Genomic DNA, 19,821 nt, shown 5'->3' with positions numbered 1-19,821 from the left:
AATTTTAATTTCTTTCAAAAAAATATTAATACAAGAATTTAATTACATATAAATACTAATATTAATTAAATAATACATATATAATGATATTAATAATCTATGATTTATATAAAAAAAAGATCAAATCCAATATATTATTATTATCGGGTGGATTTAAAAATAGAGATAACATTTTAATATCGGTTCTTATTCAACTATGAGTCCTATTTTGGATTTCCCCATAGCGCCTTGAACTCATAGAAAAAATTATCATCCATAGTTATAAGATGCAATAACATTACTTATTGCAATCACACATTGAGTAGATATTTTCTCAGTTTTTAATTCAAACAAACTAATTTTGATGGTGACGGTTCCACTAGGAGAAATTTGGAACGATTTAGTAATTAATGTCTTAGATTTCTCATAAAATTCTTACAGTGCATCGAGTTGAGAATCAAATCATAAATACTTAGAAACCACCTCCACTACTACACCGAGGAGCAATCTTATAGATGCCACTGAATTGTACTATATAGGTTATCAAATTATGTTGTATATTGTCCTAGATGCTATTATAAAAAATTTATTTTATAAATATTAAAATTAGAAAATTTATTTTATATATATATATATATATATATATATATATATATATATATATATATATATATATATATATATATATATATATCTTGCTTGATTCTTCATGCGTAATTGAGTGTATCAGGATGTTCAAAAATGAGTTGAGTGTTTGAAAATAAGTTAGGTGCTTAGAATTCATATGAGTGAATCAGGACGTTTGAAAATGAGTTGAATGTTCGAGTTAGGTGCTCAGAATTAAACCGAATATCTTAATTTTTCAATAAATCACGGATGTCGTTGCACACTAAGAATTAGATTGGATATCACCTCTCTATATAAAATTCTATACGAATGTTTTATAATGGTAAATATATGATTTTTAAATTTTTAGATGAGATACATATGTATTTTTTTACATAGAGCTCCTTTAAAATGTTGCATTTAATATTTTAATGGATATTTTAAAGAATAGCCATGAAATATAAAATACTTTTAATGTTTTAAATATATACTTTTAAAATTCTCCTAAAGTTTTTTCATTGTCAAAAATATCAGTATAGTTTGTTAAGATAAAAGAAATATTTTGATAATAAATGAAACTTCAGGAGTATTTTGATATTCGCCAAAACTTTAGTAGGTAATTTAGATATGTATTAAATTTTCGGAGGTATTTAAAAATGAGCATGTTCTTAAGACGGCAATGGATGCTCCAGAGTTTGAGCTAAACGCGTTGGAGCTCCTTCTGGAGGTCGGTCGATCCCACGGCGAATGGGCAATGCCGGCCTTGGAGGAATGGATGATTTGCATTTACTAAAAGGAGATCCATAGAACTCAAGCTTTGATTTGGAACTTGTCAGTTGTCGCATTAGATATCATAATGGGGGTTCAAATCAAGCTCAAAGATACCAGCTTTGCTTTCGTCAATGCAGTGGTAAAGTCTCCATCTGTGAGATCTGGAGTGTACTGGCCATTGCGGGATGCGTTGCGGTAGGCATGGAGACAAAAGTGAGGGGAAAGCACTAGGAAAAGGGGGGAAAAGTTGATGATTTCGAGGATTAGGGTTTGGTCGGTTTCTGAGCGGTAAGCGTGACGGGTAAAGATCGCTATCAGCTCAGCACTTAGGCAGCAGTGCTCCACATGGTTTGGCCCACACTGACTTCTCCAATCCGACCTTTTCCAGCCACATGGCGGTTTGTGCTTCCCTTATCGCATTCATTGCATTGTTTCCGAGTAAAAAATGTTGTAAAAAAGGCATCTTTCCATTTGTCCTACCACATTTCTTAATTTCATCGTGTTCGAGTTTGGCAGAGAGTCATCTGTGAAGAGGATGAAACTGGCTCTATAAGTTGAATTTAAGACGAATTTTGCTGATGGAAAAAGTAGGTTTGCGGTGAAATTCTTGTTTCTAAGTTAGCTCATTAATGCTACCAGTTCTAGGTGGTGGTCGTGCTTGACTGGGGTGCCCGGTAGATTGAACACTTTGCTCCCTGTGCTTTTGCCCTTCTTCGCGGTATTATCATGGTTCCAGTGTCTTTTACTCGTTATCCCTCTTTTTGGCCATACTTCCCTTTTTTAACTGTAAATCCACTTGCTTGATGATAATCTTAACGTGGAGATGATAGAGTCTAGGTTGGGCATGTCAAAAAGCACACTTTGAATTGTGTGCGTGATCTTCATTTCTATCTACATTAATTTTTTTTTTTTTTGCTTTTAATTAAATTGCAGGTTAGAATGGATTTTCTTTGCCATATGTTTAAGAACAGAGGAATCTTGAAGTGCCAATTTTGGAGGAAATTGACCTTCAAGCGCAGGTATATGAGAGGATAAGCAATTGATTTATAGATGGACGTCTTTGCTTTCAAAACAGTCTTCTGAAACTTCTTGTTTCTCAGCTGAGGGCCCTGTGGGAGAGTAGTATTCTCTTAAGCAGCCTGTGAAAGTAGCAACCAACAGGGTATTGCTTGTGTAGGAGTTGCTTTGGGTGGAGAAATGGATCCAGAGACTGGAGGGTTTCCAAAATCTCTGAAGGTCTAGATTTGTGATCTGATAAGGCTGCATTGTTTGTGATCATTTTTCATATTTCTTCTGATCCTATTAATTTGTTACAAGGCTGCAATTTACAAGTGGACATGACAAATTTTAGTGAAATACACTACACTGTTTCCTCTTTGAACTTTGACTATCATGCTGAAAGATTTATTTTGTTTTTAGGGTAATTCTTGGAAAGCCACCTTGGTTTTAGCATACCAGAGCTTGGGCGTTGTTTATGGAGACTTGAGTATATCTCCCCTATATGTCTTCAGAAGTACATTTGCAGAGGATATCAAACACTCAGAAACAAACGAAGAAATTTTTGGTGTCCTCTCCTTTGTATTCTGGACTCTTACACTTGTTCCCCTTTTTAAGTATGTCTTCATTGTTCTTAGAGCCGATGACAATGGCGAGGGTAAGTTTATGTGAATTTTAAGATATCTTTCATGTTAGCGAATTTGATATGTATTAATTATCTGCTTCATCATTATGCAGGGGGTACTTTTGCTTTGTACTCTTTGATTTGTCGACATGCCAATGTCAGCCTTTTGCCTAATAAACAGGTTGCAGATGAAGAACTCTCTACGTACAAATATGAGTGCCCTCAAGATACAGAAAACAGGTCAAGAATCAAAGTTTGGCTCGAGAAGAACAAAAGACTTCATGTTGCCCTGCTGATTGTTGTAATGCTCGGTACATGTATGGTTATTGGAGATGGAATCCTAACACCTGCTATATCGGGTAATTTAATTCAATATATGCCCTGCTTTAATCTAGGGATAAATCACCTTCTACATACATTAATCCTCCACTAGGATCTTTGGCATAGCATCCTAATGCTTTTCTCTTTGTTGATCTAAATATTATTTGTAGCAAGATTTCCGCTGGCTCTATAGTAATATAACCATAAAAATTACTCAAGATACATGTGTGTCTTAAGTATAAATAGTTTATAGATGTGTTATTCAATTACTTAACGGCAAACAACACTTAATTAATAAATGTGATCTATCCTCTATGTTATTCATCACTATTAAAGAACAGAATACAAAATGCATTTTGTAAACATGATATTTATACAAATTACTATTTATCCATAATGAATAAGCAATAATTTGGGTCTCTGAGACAGAATCATTTTATTCACTATCACATGCTATGCAAAGTCTCATGCAATTATGCTAATTGTATCGTTTTTCTCCAGTTTTCTCTGCAGTTTCAGGGCTTGAGTTGTCCATGTCCAAGGAGCACCATGAATGTAAGCTTACCATTCAAATCATGTTAGATATTCTTGCTCTAGAGAAGCCCATTTCTATCTCTATCTTCTTTCACTAGTTTTTTTTTATGATGGGAAAGTGTGCAATAATATTATCCAAATAACTGAATTGAGTTTTGCTGCAATTTATCTATACCTTTTGTTGAAATAATCAACAGATTGCTGATATGCAGGAAGTTCATTACCACTGAGCACACTGTTCCCATCTATGACATGCTTTGTCTGTGCTGACTTTTTGTTGCTGAATCTAAGCTAAATGAATTCATGAACACAACTCTCTTAGCTTCAGGCTGCAGTTATCCTTCAGTAACAAGTCATTTTATAATGAAAAAAAAGGCTATTTCGTTTAGCTATTTCTTCAGAGTTTTCGTTGTTCCTGATCATATTTTACATAACGGGTGTGGTTGTCTAATCATAATTTTAGGATGATCACAGTTATCTAAAACATTATTTTCTGCCAGGTATTCATCTGAGTGCAGCACTATGGCTAAATACCACATGGACTGAAATCACAGAAAATTTAGAAACTAATATTTCAAACCTATAAACCTGCACTAGTATTGATATGTCATGGACCTGAATTAAGATCTCTAGTGAGCGATTCTTCTAACAAGTTCTATTTCACAAGTTTTTGTTTCTTAGACCATGTCTGATAACAGTTTTTAGTGACAAATCAGTTAACAACCAGAGTAATCCAAGCTAATGGGAACGCGAAGACTTCATTTAATTTTTATCTTGTATTTAGACATCAAATACATTATGCATCAGAATTTGATTCCAGTGCTTTGTGCAAGTGCAGATGCTGTGGTTCCTATAACATGCTTCATATTTGTATGTTTGTTTGCACTTCAACACTTTGGAACTCATCGGGTTGGAATCCTCTTCGCACCAATTGTTATGACCTGGCTATTATGTTTAAGTGGACTTGGAATATACAATGTTCTTCACTGGAACCCACTTGTATATCAAGCACTTTCCCCATATTACATGTTTAAGTTCTTGAAGAAGACCAAAAAAGGTGGCTGGATGTCTTTGGGAGGCATTCTACTTTGCATGACAGGTAATTTTTTAAATGGTAGTTCTTTTGTAGATAAGCTACTATTTAAATGTTTTGATTTTTTTAAATATATTATTCTAGTAAGCATTAAGTGTTGATCTTGTAAAATAAAAAAATGGAAAGATACACAAAAGGAGATAAAAGAAAGAAACACCTAGGATCAATTAAGAAAATCTAATGTAAGAAATTCTGAAAAATATTGAAGCTACAATGTTCTTTTATTCTCTAGGTTTTAAAAAGGTTTACAAATCACAACATAGAGTATATGTTTGTACGTGAACGAAATATATATTGGATGACCATTAATAAATTATTTAACATTGGAACCTATGGAGCCTAATTAAATTTTGATAATCCATAAATTGTGTACCCTTATCACAAAAAAAAATAAAATAAAATAAAACAAATGAGTTTGAAATTTGTAATACTTATCATTAGACAATACATGGTAGCACATATAGAGGTGAAGCTAGGATCTTGGTTCAGTGTAGGCAACAATATAATATAATTAATAAAATAAAAAACATATAAAATCTTATAATCATAAAGCACCACATCGAGTCTTCATATTTTGAAGCCTTTGTATAATAGCTTCATTATCAACTGTTAGAAATATATTTCTCAACATAGGTAATAAGATTATCATTTATCCAATCATCACACATTCCATTGCGCAAGTGTGTGTGTCATACATATAGTTGATATAAATTATAGCCATTGAAAGTTCCTTGAAAGATCATACCAAATAGTACCATCATTACCCAACACAAATGTTAGTATATACTATGAAAGACAATAAGATTGATATATTTTAGCCAATAGACTCAAGTTGTATTTAGAAAGTAAATATGATCAACATCAAAATCAACCCAAAAAAGTGAGGTGTGCATGCTTAAAATGCCCCCGGGGCTATGGTGCAATGGTTAGTCCCTCGAAGTAGTTAATCAAGCATCTAAGGTTCGAATCTTAGTTGCGGTGCACTGCAGAATTTTCCTCCAGTGAGACGACAAACCTAAGAATGTTTGCCAGTTGAATGGGACTCTGTGAGTGCTTTTCGATTTACCTGCCAGCAGAAAACTTCCGTGGGGCTGGTCACCTCCGGTATTAGTCGATTTGAAGAGCTAAATACCTGGATTACCAAAAAAAAAAATCAACAAGATATAGTACAATTTAAAAGATCCACAAATTGAGGAAAAAATTGCAACAAACATACATGGGCCCAGTTTGGGCAGACATAAAATCCAATAAACATATTGGTCATACTTATTTATGCCTAGCCTTTTTGTAAGATATCAAGATGAGTGAATTAGTAAACTAGCTTGGTCTTGGTGAGCCAATTGAAAACTAAAACAATGTATGATTGCATTTGCATATCTGGGTGCAAATGCAGTCTTATAGACTGCTTTTTGATAGTTCCACTTTCCAATTTCCAATAAACATTATGGAAGTTCTACCATTTATCAGCACATTGACTAAATTATTGCTGATAACAGGATCAGAGGCAATGTTTGCAGATCTTGGCCACTTCTCATACACTGCAATTCAGGTTCTTTTGTCTGAAATCCCTTTAGATATCAATTTTCTTCATCTTTCAGTTATGAAACTGATGTTTAATTTTATTGTTGTAGATTGCTTTTACTTTCCTAGTATATCCCTCACTGATATTGGCATACATGGGCCAAGCCGCTTTCTTGTCAATGAACCATAGCCCTTCCACCAGTCACCACCCAATTGGATTTTATGCATCAGTTCCAGGTTCACAATCTTAGTTCATACTGAAGTGATTATTTCTTGTGATTATGCAACTTCATTTTCTGTCGTTGGATTTTTCTTATTTTATGGAGAATAAGATTTTTGTTGTGCTTGTTCTGCAGAATGCATAAGATGGCCTGTACTGGTGATAGCAATACTAGCTTCAGTAGTGGGGAGCCAAGCAATTATTAGTGGAACATTTTCAATTATTAATCAAAGTCAATCCCTTGGATGCTTTCCAAGAGTCAAAGTAATTCACACATCTGAAAAAATTCACGGACAAATCTACATACCAGAGATCAATTGGATGCTTATGATCCTCTGTATTGTTGTTGCTGTTGGATTTAGAGACATAAAGCACATGGGAAATGCTTCTGGTATGCATATAATTATATTCTCTGTCTATTTTTATAGAACCCATATGTTTATAAGAATTCCTTCTCTTGACTGATATTGGATTAAATTTAGTCTGCAAATGCCTGGGTTGATTTGCATTCTGAGATACTTGAACAAAGTATTTATATAACCCTGAGTTCAATATTTTGTGTGATCGTGCATCTAAAACTTGGTAGTCATACTATCACGACTGATCCTTAAGGGCAATGAATTGAAAAGGTAACCTGCAGTAAATTTATGGCAATTTACCAAAAAAATATGCCCTAGGTTTTCTATTTTTATCAGAACACACTTGTTTATCAAATTTATGAGAACACATTTTTTTTTTCTTCCCATTCTACCTTTCCGATTGCACAAAATCTTTTTTTTAGGATTATCAAAACATGCCCTAGGTTTTCGATTTTTATTGGAACGTGCACTTATTTTTCAAATTCATCTGAACATGCCCTCAGTTTTTTTTCCTATTCAACCTTTCCAATTTCACAAAAATGGTTTACAAGCTGATCTTGAAATCTACTTGTTGCATGATTTTCACTTGTAAACTTGTATATGAGATCAATTGCATCTATATTTTGAGGATATTTACATAGTAATGGTTCCTTGATAACTTGTTTTGGCCCCAACAAACTAATATCAGAATCAGATTTTTTGGGGCAGAATGACACCGAATGGTTAATGAACTGCTTTTTAAATCAATTTGTCACATCACTTTCACATGAAATCTTGCGTGAGAGATCATTTACACGTACAATATATATAATATTTATTTGGAGTATATTCATAACCTAATGGTGTCTGAGAAACTCATAGTAATAGTGATGGAATTGCACATATGGCCATTTGTATCTAAAATGTATATTTTGAGAGTATTCACATCCTATCGCTAAAGCATATTGGCTCAACAAGCTAATTTCAGTGTGTCGGAGGTGTGATTGCATTTGTTCCATCATTTTCACGAGAATTTCTTGCATGTGGGATCAGCTGTACCTAAAATGTATATTCTGAGGGTATTCAGATTCTAATGACGTCTGGACAATTCAATTGTTCTATGCAATTAGGATGGTTGTGCTCTAATTAATATGGCGTGTCCCTATAAAAGCTGGAAACCTTTGCTTGTTTCAGTAGGTTGCCTTTATTCTGTCATCACTTTGATGGGCATTCCTGAAATCCTTTTGCATTCTCATGCCGAACGACATACAGTAAATTAACTATATTATCATCCTAGATAAGTTTTTGCTAGATCTCTGTGATTGTGACTTGTGTTTCTGTTTGCTCATAATGCAGGACTGGCGGTCATCACCGTGATGCTGGTGACCACATGCCTCACTTCCCTAGTTATGATTCTTTGCTGGCAGAAGCCTCCATTGGTAGCTCTCGCATTTCTACTCTTCTTTGGCTCCATTGAGATTCTCTATTTCTCTGCCTCACTGATCAAGTTTCTCGAGGGCGCCTGGCTTCCCATTCTACTCGCTCTATTTCTCATGACAGTCATGTTTGTTTGGCACTATGCCACAATCAAGAAATACGAGTACGACCTACATAACAAGGTCTCCTTGGACTGGTTCCTTGCACTCGGTGACAAACTTGGCGTCGTGCGTGTTCCCGGCATTGGCCTTGTTTTCACCGATATCATATCTGGAGTGCCGGCTAACTTCTCACGCTTTGTCACCAATCTCCCTGCATTCCATCACATCCTGGTCTTTGTTTGTGTCAAATCTGTTCCTGTTCCATTTGTGCCTTCTTCTGAGAGATTCCTTGTCGGGCGTGTTGGACCGCCCAGTCATCGATCTTACAGATGTATTGTTAGATACGGCTACCGTGATGTTCACCAGGATGTCGACTCTTTTGAATCTCAGCTCATTGCAAGTTTATCCGACTTCATACTACTCAAAGCACGATCCAGTGCAGAAACATCGATCAAGTCAGAAAACAGTTTCGAGAATCAACTTACTGTCATTGGAAGCAATATGTGCATGCACTATCCTGGTCACAGCACCCTACGGTTGAGCAATGCATCTGAGCACTCCGGCACGAGGAACACAATAGAGTTGGCTCGTCCGAGTGCGGGAAAGAAGGTCAGGTTTCTCCTGGAGGAAAAGAGTAACTCAGCTTTGGCCGAGGCCGAGATGGAGGAGCTGGAGGAGCTACTGACCGCCCGCGAATCCGGGTGTGCATTTATACTGGGGCATTCTCACGTTCAAGCAAAGTCAGGGTCATCCGTCGTGAAGAAGTTGGCCATCAATGTTGCTTACAGCTTCTTGCATAAGAATTGCCGTGGACCGGATGTCTCTCTGCGTGTGCCTCCTGCATCTCTTCTCGAGGTTGGGATGGTTTATGTTCTGTGATCTAGTCAGGAAGGTGGATCGGAGGAGGAACACTAACAGTGCAAAGATCTTTTTATGTGTGTGAGTGTGTATGAGACTCGATAGTTTTGTTGGGATATATAATCATAAAGAAATGTTCTAATTTTATTTGAGAACATTTTTAATAATAATTCTTTGCATGTTTCTTATAAATGCTTTATAAATATAAAAAATCCTTTGATTATTAATGACTTTAAAATATTGTATATAAAGCCTTATATAAGGAGGATAATATTTAAAGTATAATAATTTAATTTATTCTTAATTAGAAATTAAAGTTAGGATATTTAATTATACTAGCGTGGTTTATTATATTCTAACTGAAATAATTTATCTTCATTGTTAATAATGAGATTGTTGGCATATATATATATATATATATATATATATATATATATATATATATATATATATATATATAATTTTTTTTATCGATCATATTAAATTAACTATTTCTGAGATAATTGGTTCGGTCCTATAGAATTTTTCTATTGACCATCAGAATAAATCGAAAAGTGGTGTGACAATTAATCTAAGAATTAACATCTTTTGATTGTATTTCCCATAAAAGTTTCTATAAATACATTATAGCTGGGGATCAAACCGTAAATATTTAGATGATAATCTGAATATACTACTATGGTACCATAGCCCCGAGAATAATCGATTTATATATAATGACCATGTATCCATGGATTATTCAATCTCTTGAATAATTTTATATCTATTATTTTAAGAGTGCAATTCTAATTTATATTGAAGTAATTTTGGAATTAATGATATTAATATACTAATTAAAGAGTTTAATTTAATTAATATTATTAGAGCTTGACATTATAAGTCAATAATTCCCCATACCATCATGTGAACAAATAACACATCCAAACATTATATGTCCTTTTTTTGTCACATAATTTCCCATACCATCTCCAAATTACATTGAACGAATAAAAGTATTAGATTTATTAACTTAAAATGATTCAATTTTAAGTTACTACACAAGAAATTATAAATGAAAAATGTTAAAGATCACAAAATTATATTCCATCTTGATAAGTTATAACTTTTTAATATTTACCTTTTAATATTTAGAGTAACAATATTAGGGGTAGTCACATAAATTATAGGTCCCATCACCTTGTGTCTATCCCTAGATTTTTTTTTTCTGTATATCATTTTTAAAATATTTATTTGATGAATATTTGAATTAAATGAAATAATAATAGCATATATATATATATATATATATATATATATATATATATAAGTTTATGCGAATAAGGAAAAGTGGCAAGGGGGACTTTTGAAAACAGAAGTTTGGTTCGATTGATTTTTTTTTTTGAGAGATGGCTCAATTTTAAAACATAAAAAAAGGAAAAAAATAAATAACAAAAAGATGGTTCAATTTTAAAAATGAAAAAAATGAAAGGGGCATGCCAAGAATTGAATTGACCTTTGTTTTCCCTCCATTTAAAAAAAAAACGGAGGAAAAAATAAATAACAAAAGGATGGTTCAATTTTAAAAATGAAAAAATGAAGGGGCGAGAATTGAATTGATCTTTTTTCCCCACCATTTTAAAACATTTAAAAAAACGGAGGGAAAAAAATAACAAAAAGGGGAAAAAAGGCCACCATTTTAAAACATTTAAAAAAACAGAGGAAAAAAATAACAAAAGGGGGAAAAAGGGGCATTCCGAGAATTGAACTCGGGACCTCTCGCACCCTAAGCGAGAATCATACCACTAGACCAAATGCCCGTGTTATTTTGCTTTCAAATTATAATATATTATCTAAATTCAAAATTAACTGCCTGGTTGCACAAAAAAGGAGAAGCATCGTCTAAAACCCTCTCTGTCCATACGAAGAGCGGCGGCGGCGACACCATGGCAGAGGCTGAGCATGAGGCTTTGAATCGGGCGCTTACAACTACTCGTTTCTCGGATATAAACCCTTCTCTCTCCATGCCCGTCCTCGATGCTCTAGCCCTCGCTGGATTTCAATTTTGCACGCCGGTTCAGGCCGCTACCATCCCCTTGCTCTGCAGCCACAAGGACGTTTCTGTTGACGCCGCAACTGGTTCAGGAAAAACCCTCGCCTTCGTTGTACCTTTAGTCGAGATCCTACGACGATGCACCTCTGTCCCTAAGCCTCATCAGGTGCTTTCATCTCTCTTATTCTATGCATTTTTCGTGAGAGGTTACCTTATTGTTTTGTAATAGTGAGTCGTTTGGTAGCGTCTTCTCTCTTAAATGGAACGGACGTATATGAATGCCTGCTTACCTAGTCCTTGTTGTAAAGAATATTGTTTCTATGGTCGCAATGTATTGATTCTGACATGAATTCTAGTTCAGCTTCCAAACAGAGGCTTTGAGAATAGATTCCTCTACAGGTTAATGAACATCAAATTCTTAATTTTAACCAAATCAACCATTATAGTTATTCTGTTTGATATTACATAGATATTCTTCACTTCCAATCTGGTAACATATGCTTCATTCTCTTTTTTGCAAGATGGAAAGAACAGAAGTTCTTATAGCCTAAAATCTAGGCATGTCTAGGCTTACTGATTCTCATGATAATCAGCAATCTTCAGTAGATGTTGATGGTCATGGAATTTTTTTTGTGTGATAATTTCAGTTTTTGAATGGGAAACGTATTTTCTCTCTGTTGGTTTGCAACATTATTATATTCAACAACAGTGAGTTTTTTTTTTTAATAAAAAAATACATTTTTGTATTGCAGGTTCTTGGGATGATCATTTCTCCAACAAGGGAGCTATCATCACAAATATACCATGTTGCACAGCCTTTCTTCTCAACAATTAAGAATGCCAAGTGTGCTCTTCTTGTTGGGGGTCTAGACATAAGGGCAGATAAAGAGAAAATTGAAACTGAAGGCGCCAACATCTTAGTAGGTACTCCAGGGAAGCTGTGTGATGTAATGGAGCGCTTGGATGTACTAGATTTCCGAAGCCTTGAGGTATTTCTATCTGAAACCTATGTTATTTATTTTATTTTGGATTTTATTATATGTCAGTGCCTTTGCTTCTAAAGAAAAGATTCTTTTGAAATTTTATTTTTTCTTATAATGCAACTTTACTTTTGGAAGCTTTTCTAGAAGATATATATATTGATCTTAAGCATCTTTTAAAGTGAAATCTTAGTCCAGTCAAATATGAGTTGTATGATGTGCGATGGAACAGGCTGACTGTTATGGTTATCACTTCCAGATGTGGTGGAAAGTGTTACCATCAGCCATGAAAGGAAATGAGTAAAGGGGACTTGCAACTTTTACTATGCATGGTTGTGTGCTGGATGTGGCATCCATTCTGACGATAAGATAATCTAGGGAATAAAGTTACTGAATATGAGTGTAGAGGGGTGAGTTAAAATAGCCAAATAAGAGGATTGCTCTGTCAGATTTTATGTTGACTTGAAGGGATGGAGAATGGAAAAGCATTAATTTAGTTTGATAGGGTATAGTGTTACTTTTGGTTCGACAACACCCCTCCATCACATGACATCTTCAGATAACAGGAAACTCATGTGCAAGTTTTTGAGAACATAAACCTGTAGGATCGAAAAGTGCGCTAGAGAGGGAAGGCGTGAACATGTGTAATATGTTTTTTACATATAACTTGTCAAAATATGTAAAAATATTTCATTGTTGCTTTGTTTTTTATTACTATGAACTGGAGTGTGTTGGTGCTGGAAGCATCAGCTAATCAAACTTATGTTTTGATATTTGGCAAAGGTTCAAAGTTAAGCTGTGTTGTGAACTAACAAGTCTAGGTGAGTATGCAGGAAAGTCCTAGTTGGGGCTAGGCAAAGAAGTCCTAGTGGATAGTAGGAAGGTGGAAAGTCCTAGCTGCGACTAGAATGAAGTTCTGGTATGTGGGATTGGATGAAGTCTTGGTAGGTCAAGGATAAAAAAAAAGGGCAGCCCAGTGCACGAAGCTCCCGCTATGCGGGGTCTCGGGGAAGGATCCATTGTACGCAGCCTTATCCTGCTTTTTTGTAAGAGGCTGTTTCCAGGATTCGAACCCGTGACTTTTTGGTCACAAAGCAACAACTTTACCGTTGCGCCAAGGCTTCCCTTCTTGGCAGGTCAATGATGTCAGGCAAAAATTCTAGGGTCAAGGACACTAGGTGAAAGTCCTGGAGGCCGCGGACACTAGGCGAGAAATACTAGGGTCAAGGACACTAGGTGAAAGTCTTGAAGTCTCAGATGCTGAGCAAAAGTCAAGATGGTATGGAGGACCGTTTTGACAAAAAGTAATCTTTCCTTAGAGGAGTAGGTGAGGACGTGTTCCCCTAAGAGGGAATAGTAGGCCTCGGACCGACCTAGAGTTTCAGTGAAATTCAAAGTCAGGATCGAACAGTCTCCGGAGATTGTCAAAATTATTCTACTATATATTATTTGTACTTGTGCTAATCATTTTGTTGTAAAAAGTTGGTGGCTGAAAAAGGGGAGTCCAAGCGCTTGGAGCATGTCTAGGTGCTCGGAATTGCTCTAAACGACTAGGTCAGCAGTGAAGAGGAGCGCTCGGGTGGCTACCATGGCACCTGGACCAGCAAAATTTCATCTTCGAGTTGCGGTGACACGCTTCGACTGGATGACCCATGTCACGGTCCAAGCGCTCGGAGGTGGTCCAGGCGTCCAGACATGGATACACTTCTCAAATGAAGTTTGAACGAGAGCTCACTGCGTCAACACACTCCAGGCGCCTGGGAGGGGATCTAGACGCCCGGGAGGAGATCTAGGCGCCCGGATGGGGCTATAAAAGGAGGGTTCGACCAACACCTTGAGGGCATCAATCCAAACAACTTTCGCCCTTGTGCGCTGATCAGAAAAGCCCTCGACGATGTTGTAACGCTACTCCGACAATCGAAAGCGAGAATCTTCAAATCTGTTGTTGTTGGTATAATTTAGTTTACAACATTTAAATTATTGTAATTCTTGTACTTAAATATTGTATCCTTATTTGAACTTCTAGTGGATTGCCCAGTGATCGACGATCGCGGGCCTTGGAGTAAGAGTCGTCATAGGCTCCGAACAAAAAAAAACAAACTTTTTAGCGTTGTTTTTACTTCCGTTCTTTATTTATTCTGCTGTGTTTTACTTAGAGTTTTAAACAAACGTGAAAAGCCACGAGCATGGGCCTTGGAGTAAGAGTCGTCATAGGCTCTAAACAAAAAAAAAATAAACTTTTTAGCGTTGTTTTTACTTCCGTTTTTTATTTATTCTGCTGTGTTTTACTTTTTTAAACAAACGTGAAAAGTCACGAGCACCATTCAAACCTCTCCACCCCCCCCCTCTCTCTCTCTCTCTCTAGCACAACAATCCTACAACGTGTACTGGCTAATATTATATGGCTAAGCTTGTCTTGTGCCATATCTTGTTGCTTTCTCCATCTCAATCAATTAGATGCATGTTCACCATGTTTATTTCTCAAGTATCTCCTTAGTATTGTTTCTTTTATACCCTATTTCCAATGCAGTATAGACAGTGGGGAGAGTAATATGAGAGAGATAGTGGGCATAAGAGAAATGATCGAGTGGTTCCATCCTATTATTTCCTTAAAGGGAAAGAAACATATCAAATTTTCTTTTGGCCATTTCCGTAGAGGGATTCATAGGAGGATAGGATCATTATTTCATCTGTTTTTATTTTCCAGAATAAATTTAAATTATGATAATAATGAAAAGCAAAGGCAAGCCTTTGCACAATGGTACTATTGTTGCCACGTGACCTTGTGGTAACAGTTTCGAGTCACAGAAATAACCTCTTGTGATGCCGGGTAAGGCTGTATAGAACAAATTCATTCTCCGGACCCTACATTGGAGGAAGCTTCGTGCAATGGGCTCGCTTTTATGATAATAATGAAAAGTCTAATATAAGCAAATTCAAAATTTTCAGGGTATATATATTAAAAGAAGCTGACTGCAGCTGGCTTTCATGTGTTCTTCACTTCTTCCCAATTTGGGTGGAAATGTTATAGAGAAAGGGAGACGAATAGCTCTCTCTCTATTTATTTCTCTATGTTGCTTCATCCAAAGAAATGGAAAGGTGATTCTCTACCTACCTCCACTCCACTCTTCTTCACCCAAAGAAATGGAAAGGTGATTCTCTGCCTATGGAAAGGTGATTCTCTACCTACCTCCACTCCACTCTTCTTTTCTCTGCCGGTCTTTTCGCCATAAGAAACATTCCCTTAGCAGACCCAGTAAAAGTGAAAATAAGTATAATCTGTAGGTGTAAATTGAATAGGATGGGGACTTCTCCACAAATCTTCTTGAAATGCACTTTAAAATATTCCAAAAAAACATGCATAACTAGATATCTTCTATAACTTCACTAAAGCCAATTTTACCAAGGTTTGCTAATGTTGTTTTTGTTCTTGTATAATAAGATTCCAATAGATGCACCAAAATACTCAGAAATTTTTTGTCTTAATTGATTTTATCAGAAATCTATATCATTTGATCGCAATGCTGCATTTAAGCAAAGACCTATTTGCTTTTCCTTTGATCATCTTTGTTGGCATTTTTCACAAAGCAGATCCTGATTCTAGACGAGGCAGACAGACTTTTAGAAATGGGATTTCAAAAGCAACTCACTTATATAATTTCTCGTTTACCAAAGCTCCGAAGAACTGGACTTTTCTCTGCTACACAGACAGAGGCTGTTGAAGAGCTCTCAAAGGCAGGATTAAGGAATCCTGTGAAGGTTGAAGTTCGAGTGCAAGTCAAAGCACAAGGTGAAGCGTCAACACAAGAAGTAGCTTCCTCAAAAACACCTTTAGGGCTACATATTGAGGTATTGTGGTGCAATTTTTTTCTTTCCTATTACAGTTGTAAGGTATAGTGAGCACTAGTTTTTCTTTTTCCCTTGACGAGAGGCTTACCTTGCATTTCTTCATGGGAAACTCTTGATCTATTCTATCACTGATCATTCTTGTAATTGGATTGTACCTTTTTTCCTAATCCTTTCCCTAAGAAATCAATAAAAACCAAATTCGGAAAAAAAGGGAAGGCAATCACTTGATTTGATTTAGATGCATATATTCTCACATTATTTATGGGTAAATTTTATTTTCATCAAGTCAAACTTCTCAATGCTCTTTTTTATGTTACAGTACATGGTATGTGAAGCACAGAAGAAGTCCACCTACCTTGTTGATTTCTTGGCAAGAAACATGTCGAAAAAGATGATAGTGTAAGCTTTATATTCATTTCTAGTGATAATTTACTGATGTTTCCATTGGCATTATAATGTGTTTTCTTGATGATGTATGGTTAATTTGTATGACCGATCAGTATTCACTAGAAGTTCATGGATTGCAGATACTTCATGACATGTGCTTGTGTTGATTATTGGGGTGTTGTTCTTCCTCAACTTACTGAACTGAAAGGTTGTCCCATAATTTCACTTCATGGAAGAATGAAGCAGGTAGTTGTTGGCTGGGTCCTTAAAAAATTCTGCTAGGATATATAATCTTTTTCTATTGCACTATTATCTTTGTAGACAGCAAGGGAGAAAGCATTGGCATCTTTTACAGATCTTTCAAATGGTATTCTTCTATGCACTGATGTAGCAGCAAGGGGGTTGGATATTCCAGGTGTTGACTGGATTTTACAGGTAGGTTTATTTAGTTAATGAAAGTAGAAATTTTGGGAGTAATGATTTGGTAATTTGATTTAGATATTTTATGCTTCCTTTAACTTTTATTAAAATGGTTTTGTACAATGGATAACTCTACAATATCTTTTATGTACATATTCTTGTCACAGCTGGAAAACATAATAGTTAATTGAAATTGATGAGTTATGATGCTGCCATTTTTGTTTTGTTCAGTATACATCTTTTCTATATCTTCCAAACAGGGGATTTTACCTATTTGCACAAATATGTTTGTTATTAGCTCTTGATATTTATTATTATTATTATTATTATTTTTGCAGTATGATCCACCGCAGGATCCCAATGTATTTATACATAGGGTTGGCCGGACTGCTCGTATAGGCAGACAAGGAAGTGCAATTGCTTTCCTTTTACCAAAGGTTAGGCTCAACATTCATAAGCGTACAGAATTATTAACAATCATATCTATCTGGGGAAGTTCCATTTTAGTGGATCACACATTACCCATGACTTAATATTGTATTCTGTGTTCAGGAGGATGATTATGTAGAATTCCTGCAACTGAGAAGAGTCCCTCTTAAAGAGAGAACATGCTCAGATACTGAATTCGACATTGTTCCTCAGGTAAGATCATCCTTGAAGTGGAAAAAGAGGCTCCCGTCTTCCATTCGAAGTTTTTATTTACATAATACTTTTTTACTTGCTTGGTTTTGCTTTTGATTAGCAGCAATGATCGATATTTTTTTAGTACTCAAACATCTTTGAAATTATAATAGGCTTTTAGTTTGTCATTTCAGACTCCATCACAAGCTCCTTACACTTAGCAACTTCCATTCTATACTATAGCTTTGTTTAAGAAATAAAAAGGACAGCCCGGTGCATGAAGCTCCCGCCATGCGGGGTCCCGGGGAAGGATCCATTGTACGCATCCTTACCTTACCTTGCTTTTTGCAAGAGGTTGTTTTCAGGATTCGAACCCGTAACCTTTTGGTCACATAGCAACAACTTTACCGTTGCGCCAAGACTCCCTTTCGTTTAAGAAATGTGAAAAATAAATTTCCATCTTTCTTGTTGGTCATTAGTTTGAGGTTGAATTAATTATTTTTCATTAACTTCTAACTAGAAATAGAAGGTACACATTTTACCTACTGAGACCAGAAATATGAGAAATGGAAACAACATCATCTTTACTTTTCGTGACTCCCCGTTCTGACTTCAACGACCCAATAATCTCAAAAAAGAGCTCAGCTGTGATCTTCTAAATTCAACACTTCCTATTGAAAGCCCTGTGCTAACAAGTTGGAGCACTGCATTTCTATCTGTTCTGGAATGGCAATTATCTCAAAGATGATCAACATCTGTTTCAGATCAGAGCTGCAGCTAAAGAAGACCGCGATGTGATGGAGAAGGGGATCAAAGCATTTGTGTCATACATTCGTGCATATAAAGAACATCACTGTTCTTATATATTCAGGTTTGCCTTAATACTTTTTTCCCTTTGATCCTGTACCATCTGTAAAGTGTTTGATGGCACATCCTTGTAGGTGGAAAGATCTGGAGATTGGGAAACTGGCTATGGGATATGGTTTGCTGCAGATCCCAGCAATGCCAGAAGTGAAGCATCACTCTCTATCGATCGAGGGTTTCTCGCCCATCCATGATTTTGATTTGACACAGATCAAGTACAAGTAAGCAACTCCTCTTTATAGTATGGAATTCTGGCTCCAAAACATTATGCATTTTCCATCCTCATTACATGATTTAACGTCAAGAACTTGGATCTACACCTGTACCTTGTTAATTTTAATCCAAATTATATATAATTTGTGACGGTTCGCATCATGGGGTTTGTTTGTATGAATTTTATTTGACAATATATTATGTTTCTTTTAGGGATGCATTACACATTACCTTACGTTTGAATGATTCAGTTGCTTGCTTTGCATACAATCAATAGGAATAAAGCCAGAGAGAAGCAAAGACAGAAGATTTTGCTAAGCAAGCAAGAAGAAGAGCCTAAACAAAAACAGGTGAAGAAGAAACCGGAGTCTGCTGCCACTGTTATGAAAAAGAAAACAGGCAAAAAGCGCCGCGCCATTCAGACCAAAGAGGATGCAGAGGAGTTGGATCAAGAGTACCGTTTATTGAAGAAGCTAAAGCGGGGATTGATCGATGACGATGAATTCGATAAGCTTACTGGCTTTGGGGAAGTTGAGGAAGAAAGGCCTTCTGAAATTGATTCGAAACCCTCTGGTGCTGAAGTTCGTGCTGCTTCTAAAAGCAGCAGAATGAAAACAAATCAAAGAGCGAATGCAAGAAGGCCAGGGAGATCGAACAACAATAATGCTAAAAAGAGTAGTACACTGAGATCGAAGTCAAAGAAAGTTAGAAGGGTGTGATCCACCTCCATTATTTAAAATTTAATCAAAATCTTACAGTTCATAGATATATGTTTTTGTTATCCCATTTTGCATGTCAAAATTTTGAGCTGTAACGAATTGTTTACTAAATCTCAGGTCCTGCCATCGTTTCGTGCGTGATCAATGGATTTACTTTTTCATGCATAATTTCTTTTAGTAATGTAGTGTCTGTATTTTACTTGATTAATCTTACAAATGGATGATTTTTCTACTGGTTCAAGTACAATTTATGCACACTTGCTTGCTAATATAGTTAGAAAGCGAGAAAGAAATATCATAATAATAATGGACCAATATTTACTTTATTTAGTGAGTAAA

The 19,821-nt window shown here is 35.8% G+C and overlaps 2 protein-coding genes and 1 non-coding gene across 6 annotated transcripts; 2 read left to right on the top strand and 1 right to left on the bottom strand.

The window, feature by feature from the left end:
• The first annotated feature begins 1,542 nt into the window (after positions 1-1,542).
• LOC122019751 (putative potassium transporter 8) lies at positions 1,543-9,555 on the top strand. 4 transcript variants are annotated; one of them, XM_042577260.1, is made up of 11 exons: positions 1,543-1,754; positions 2,290-2,375; positions 2,457-2,592; positions 2,776-3,010; positions 3,091-3,336; positions 3,800-3,853; positions 4,671-4,931; positions 6,422-6,474; positions 6,557-6,683; positions 6,803-7,057; positions 8,361-9,555. In XM_042577260.1, the coding sequence occupies exons 3-11, from the start codon at positions 2,554-2,556 to the stop codon at positions 9,419-9,421; spliced, it is 2,331 nt and encodes a 776-aa protein (XP_042433194.1). In that variant the 5' UTR covers positions 1,543-1,754; positions 2,290-2,375; positions 2,457-2,553; the 3' UTR covers positions 9,422-9,555. The 4 variants fall into 4 exon arrangements, with proteins under 4 accessions (XP_042433194.1, XP_042433193.1, XP_042433191.1 ...); XM_042577259.1 differs by lacking the exon at positions 1,543-1,754 and adding an exon at positions 1,814-1,943; XM_042577257.1 differs by lacking the exon at positions 1,543-1,754 and adding an exon at positions 1,824-2,074.
• Positions 9,556-11,124: 1,569 nt separating this feature from the next.
• Positions 11,125-11,196, bottom strand: TRNAP-AGG. Its single transcript has one exon. It is a non-coding gene; the product is annotated as a tRNA-Pro (tRNA).
• A 64-nt stretch (positions 11,197-11,260) lies between these two features.
• Positions 11,261-19,627, top strand: LOC122020182 (DEAD-box ATP-dependent RNA helicase 18-like). Its single transcript, XM_042577980.1, has 11 exons — positions 11,261-11,595; positions 12,182-12,418; positions 16,001-16,258; positions 16,578-16,657; positions 16,786-16,891; positions 16,967-17,080; positions 17,404-17,502; positions 17,618-17,707; positions 18,451-18,557; positions 18,628-18,771; positions 19,041-19,627. The coding sequence occupies exons 1-11, from the start codon at positions 11,323-11,325 to the stop codon at positions 19,480-19,482; spliced, it is 1,950 nt and encodes a 649-aa protein (XP_042433914.1). The 5' UTR covers positions 11,261-11,322; the 3' UTR covers positions 19,483-19,627.
• The last annotated feature ends 194 nt before the right edge of the window (positions 19,628-19,821 follow it).

This window comes from Zingiber officinale, chromosome 9A, assembly GCF_018446385.1.
Source record: "Zingiber officinale cultivar Zhangliang chromosome 9A, Zo_v1.1, whole genome shotgun sequence".
Taxonomy (NCBI): Eukaryota; Viridiplantae; Streptophyta; class Magnoliopsida; order Zingiberales; family Zingiberaceae; genus Zingiber; species Zingiber officinale.
This window is presented reverse-complemented; position numbering and strand designations above follow the sequence as displayed.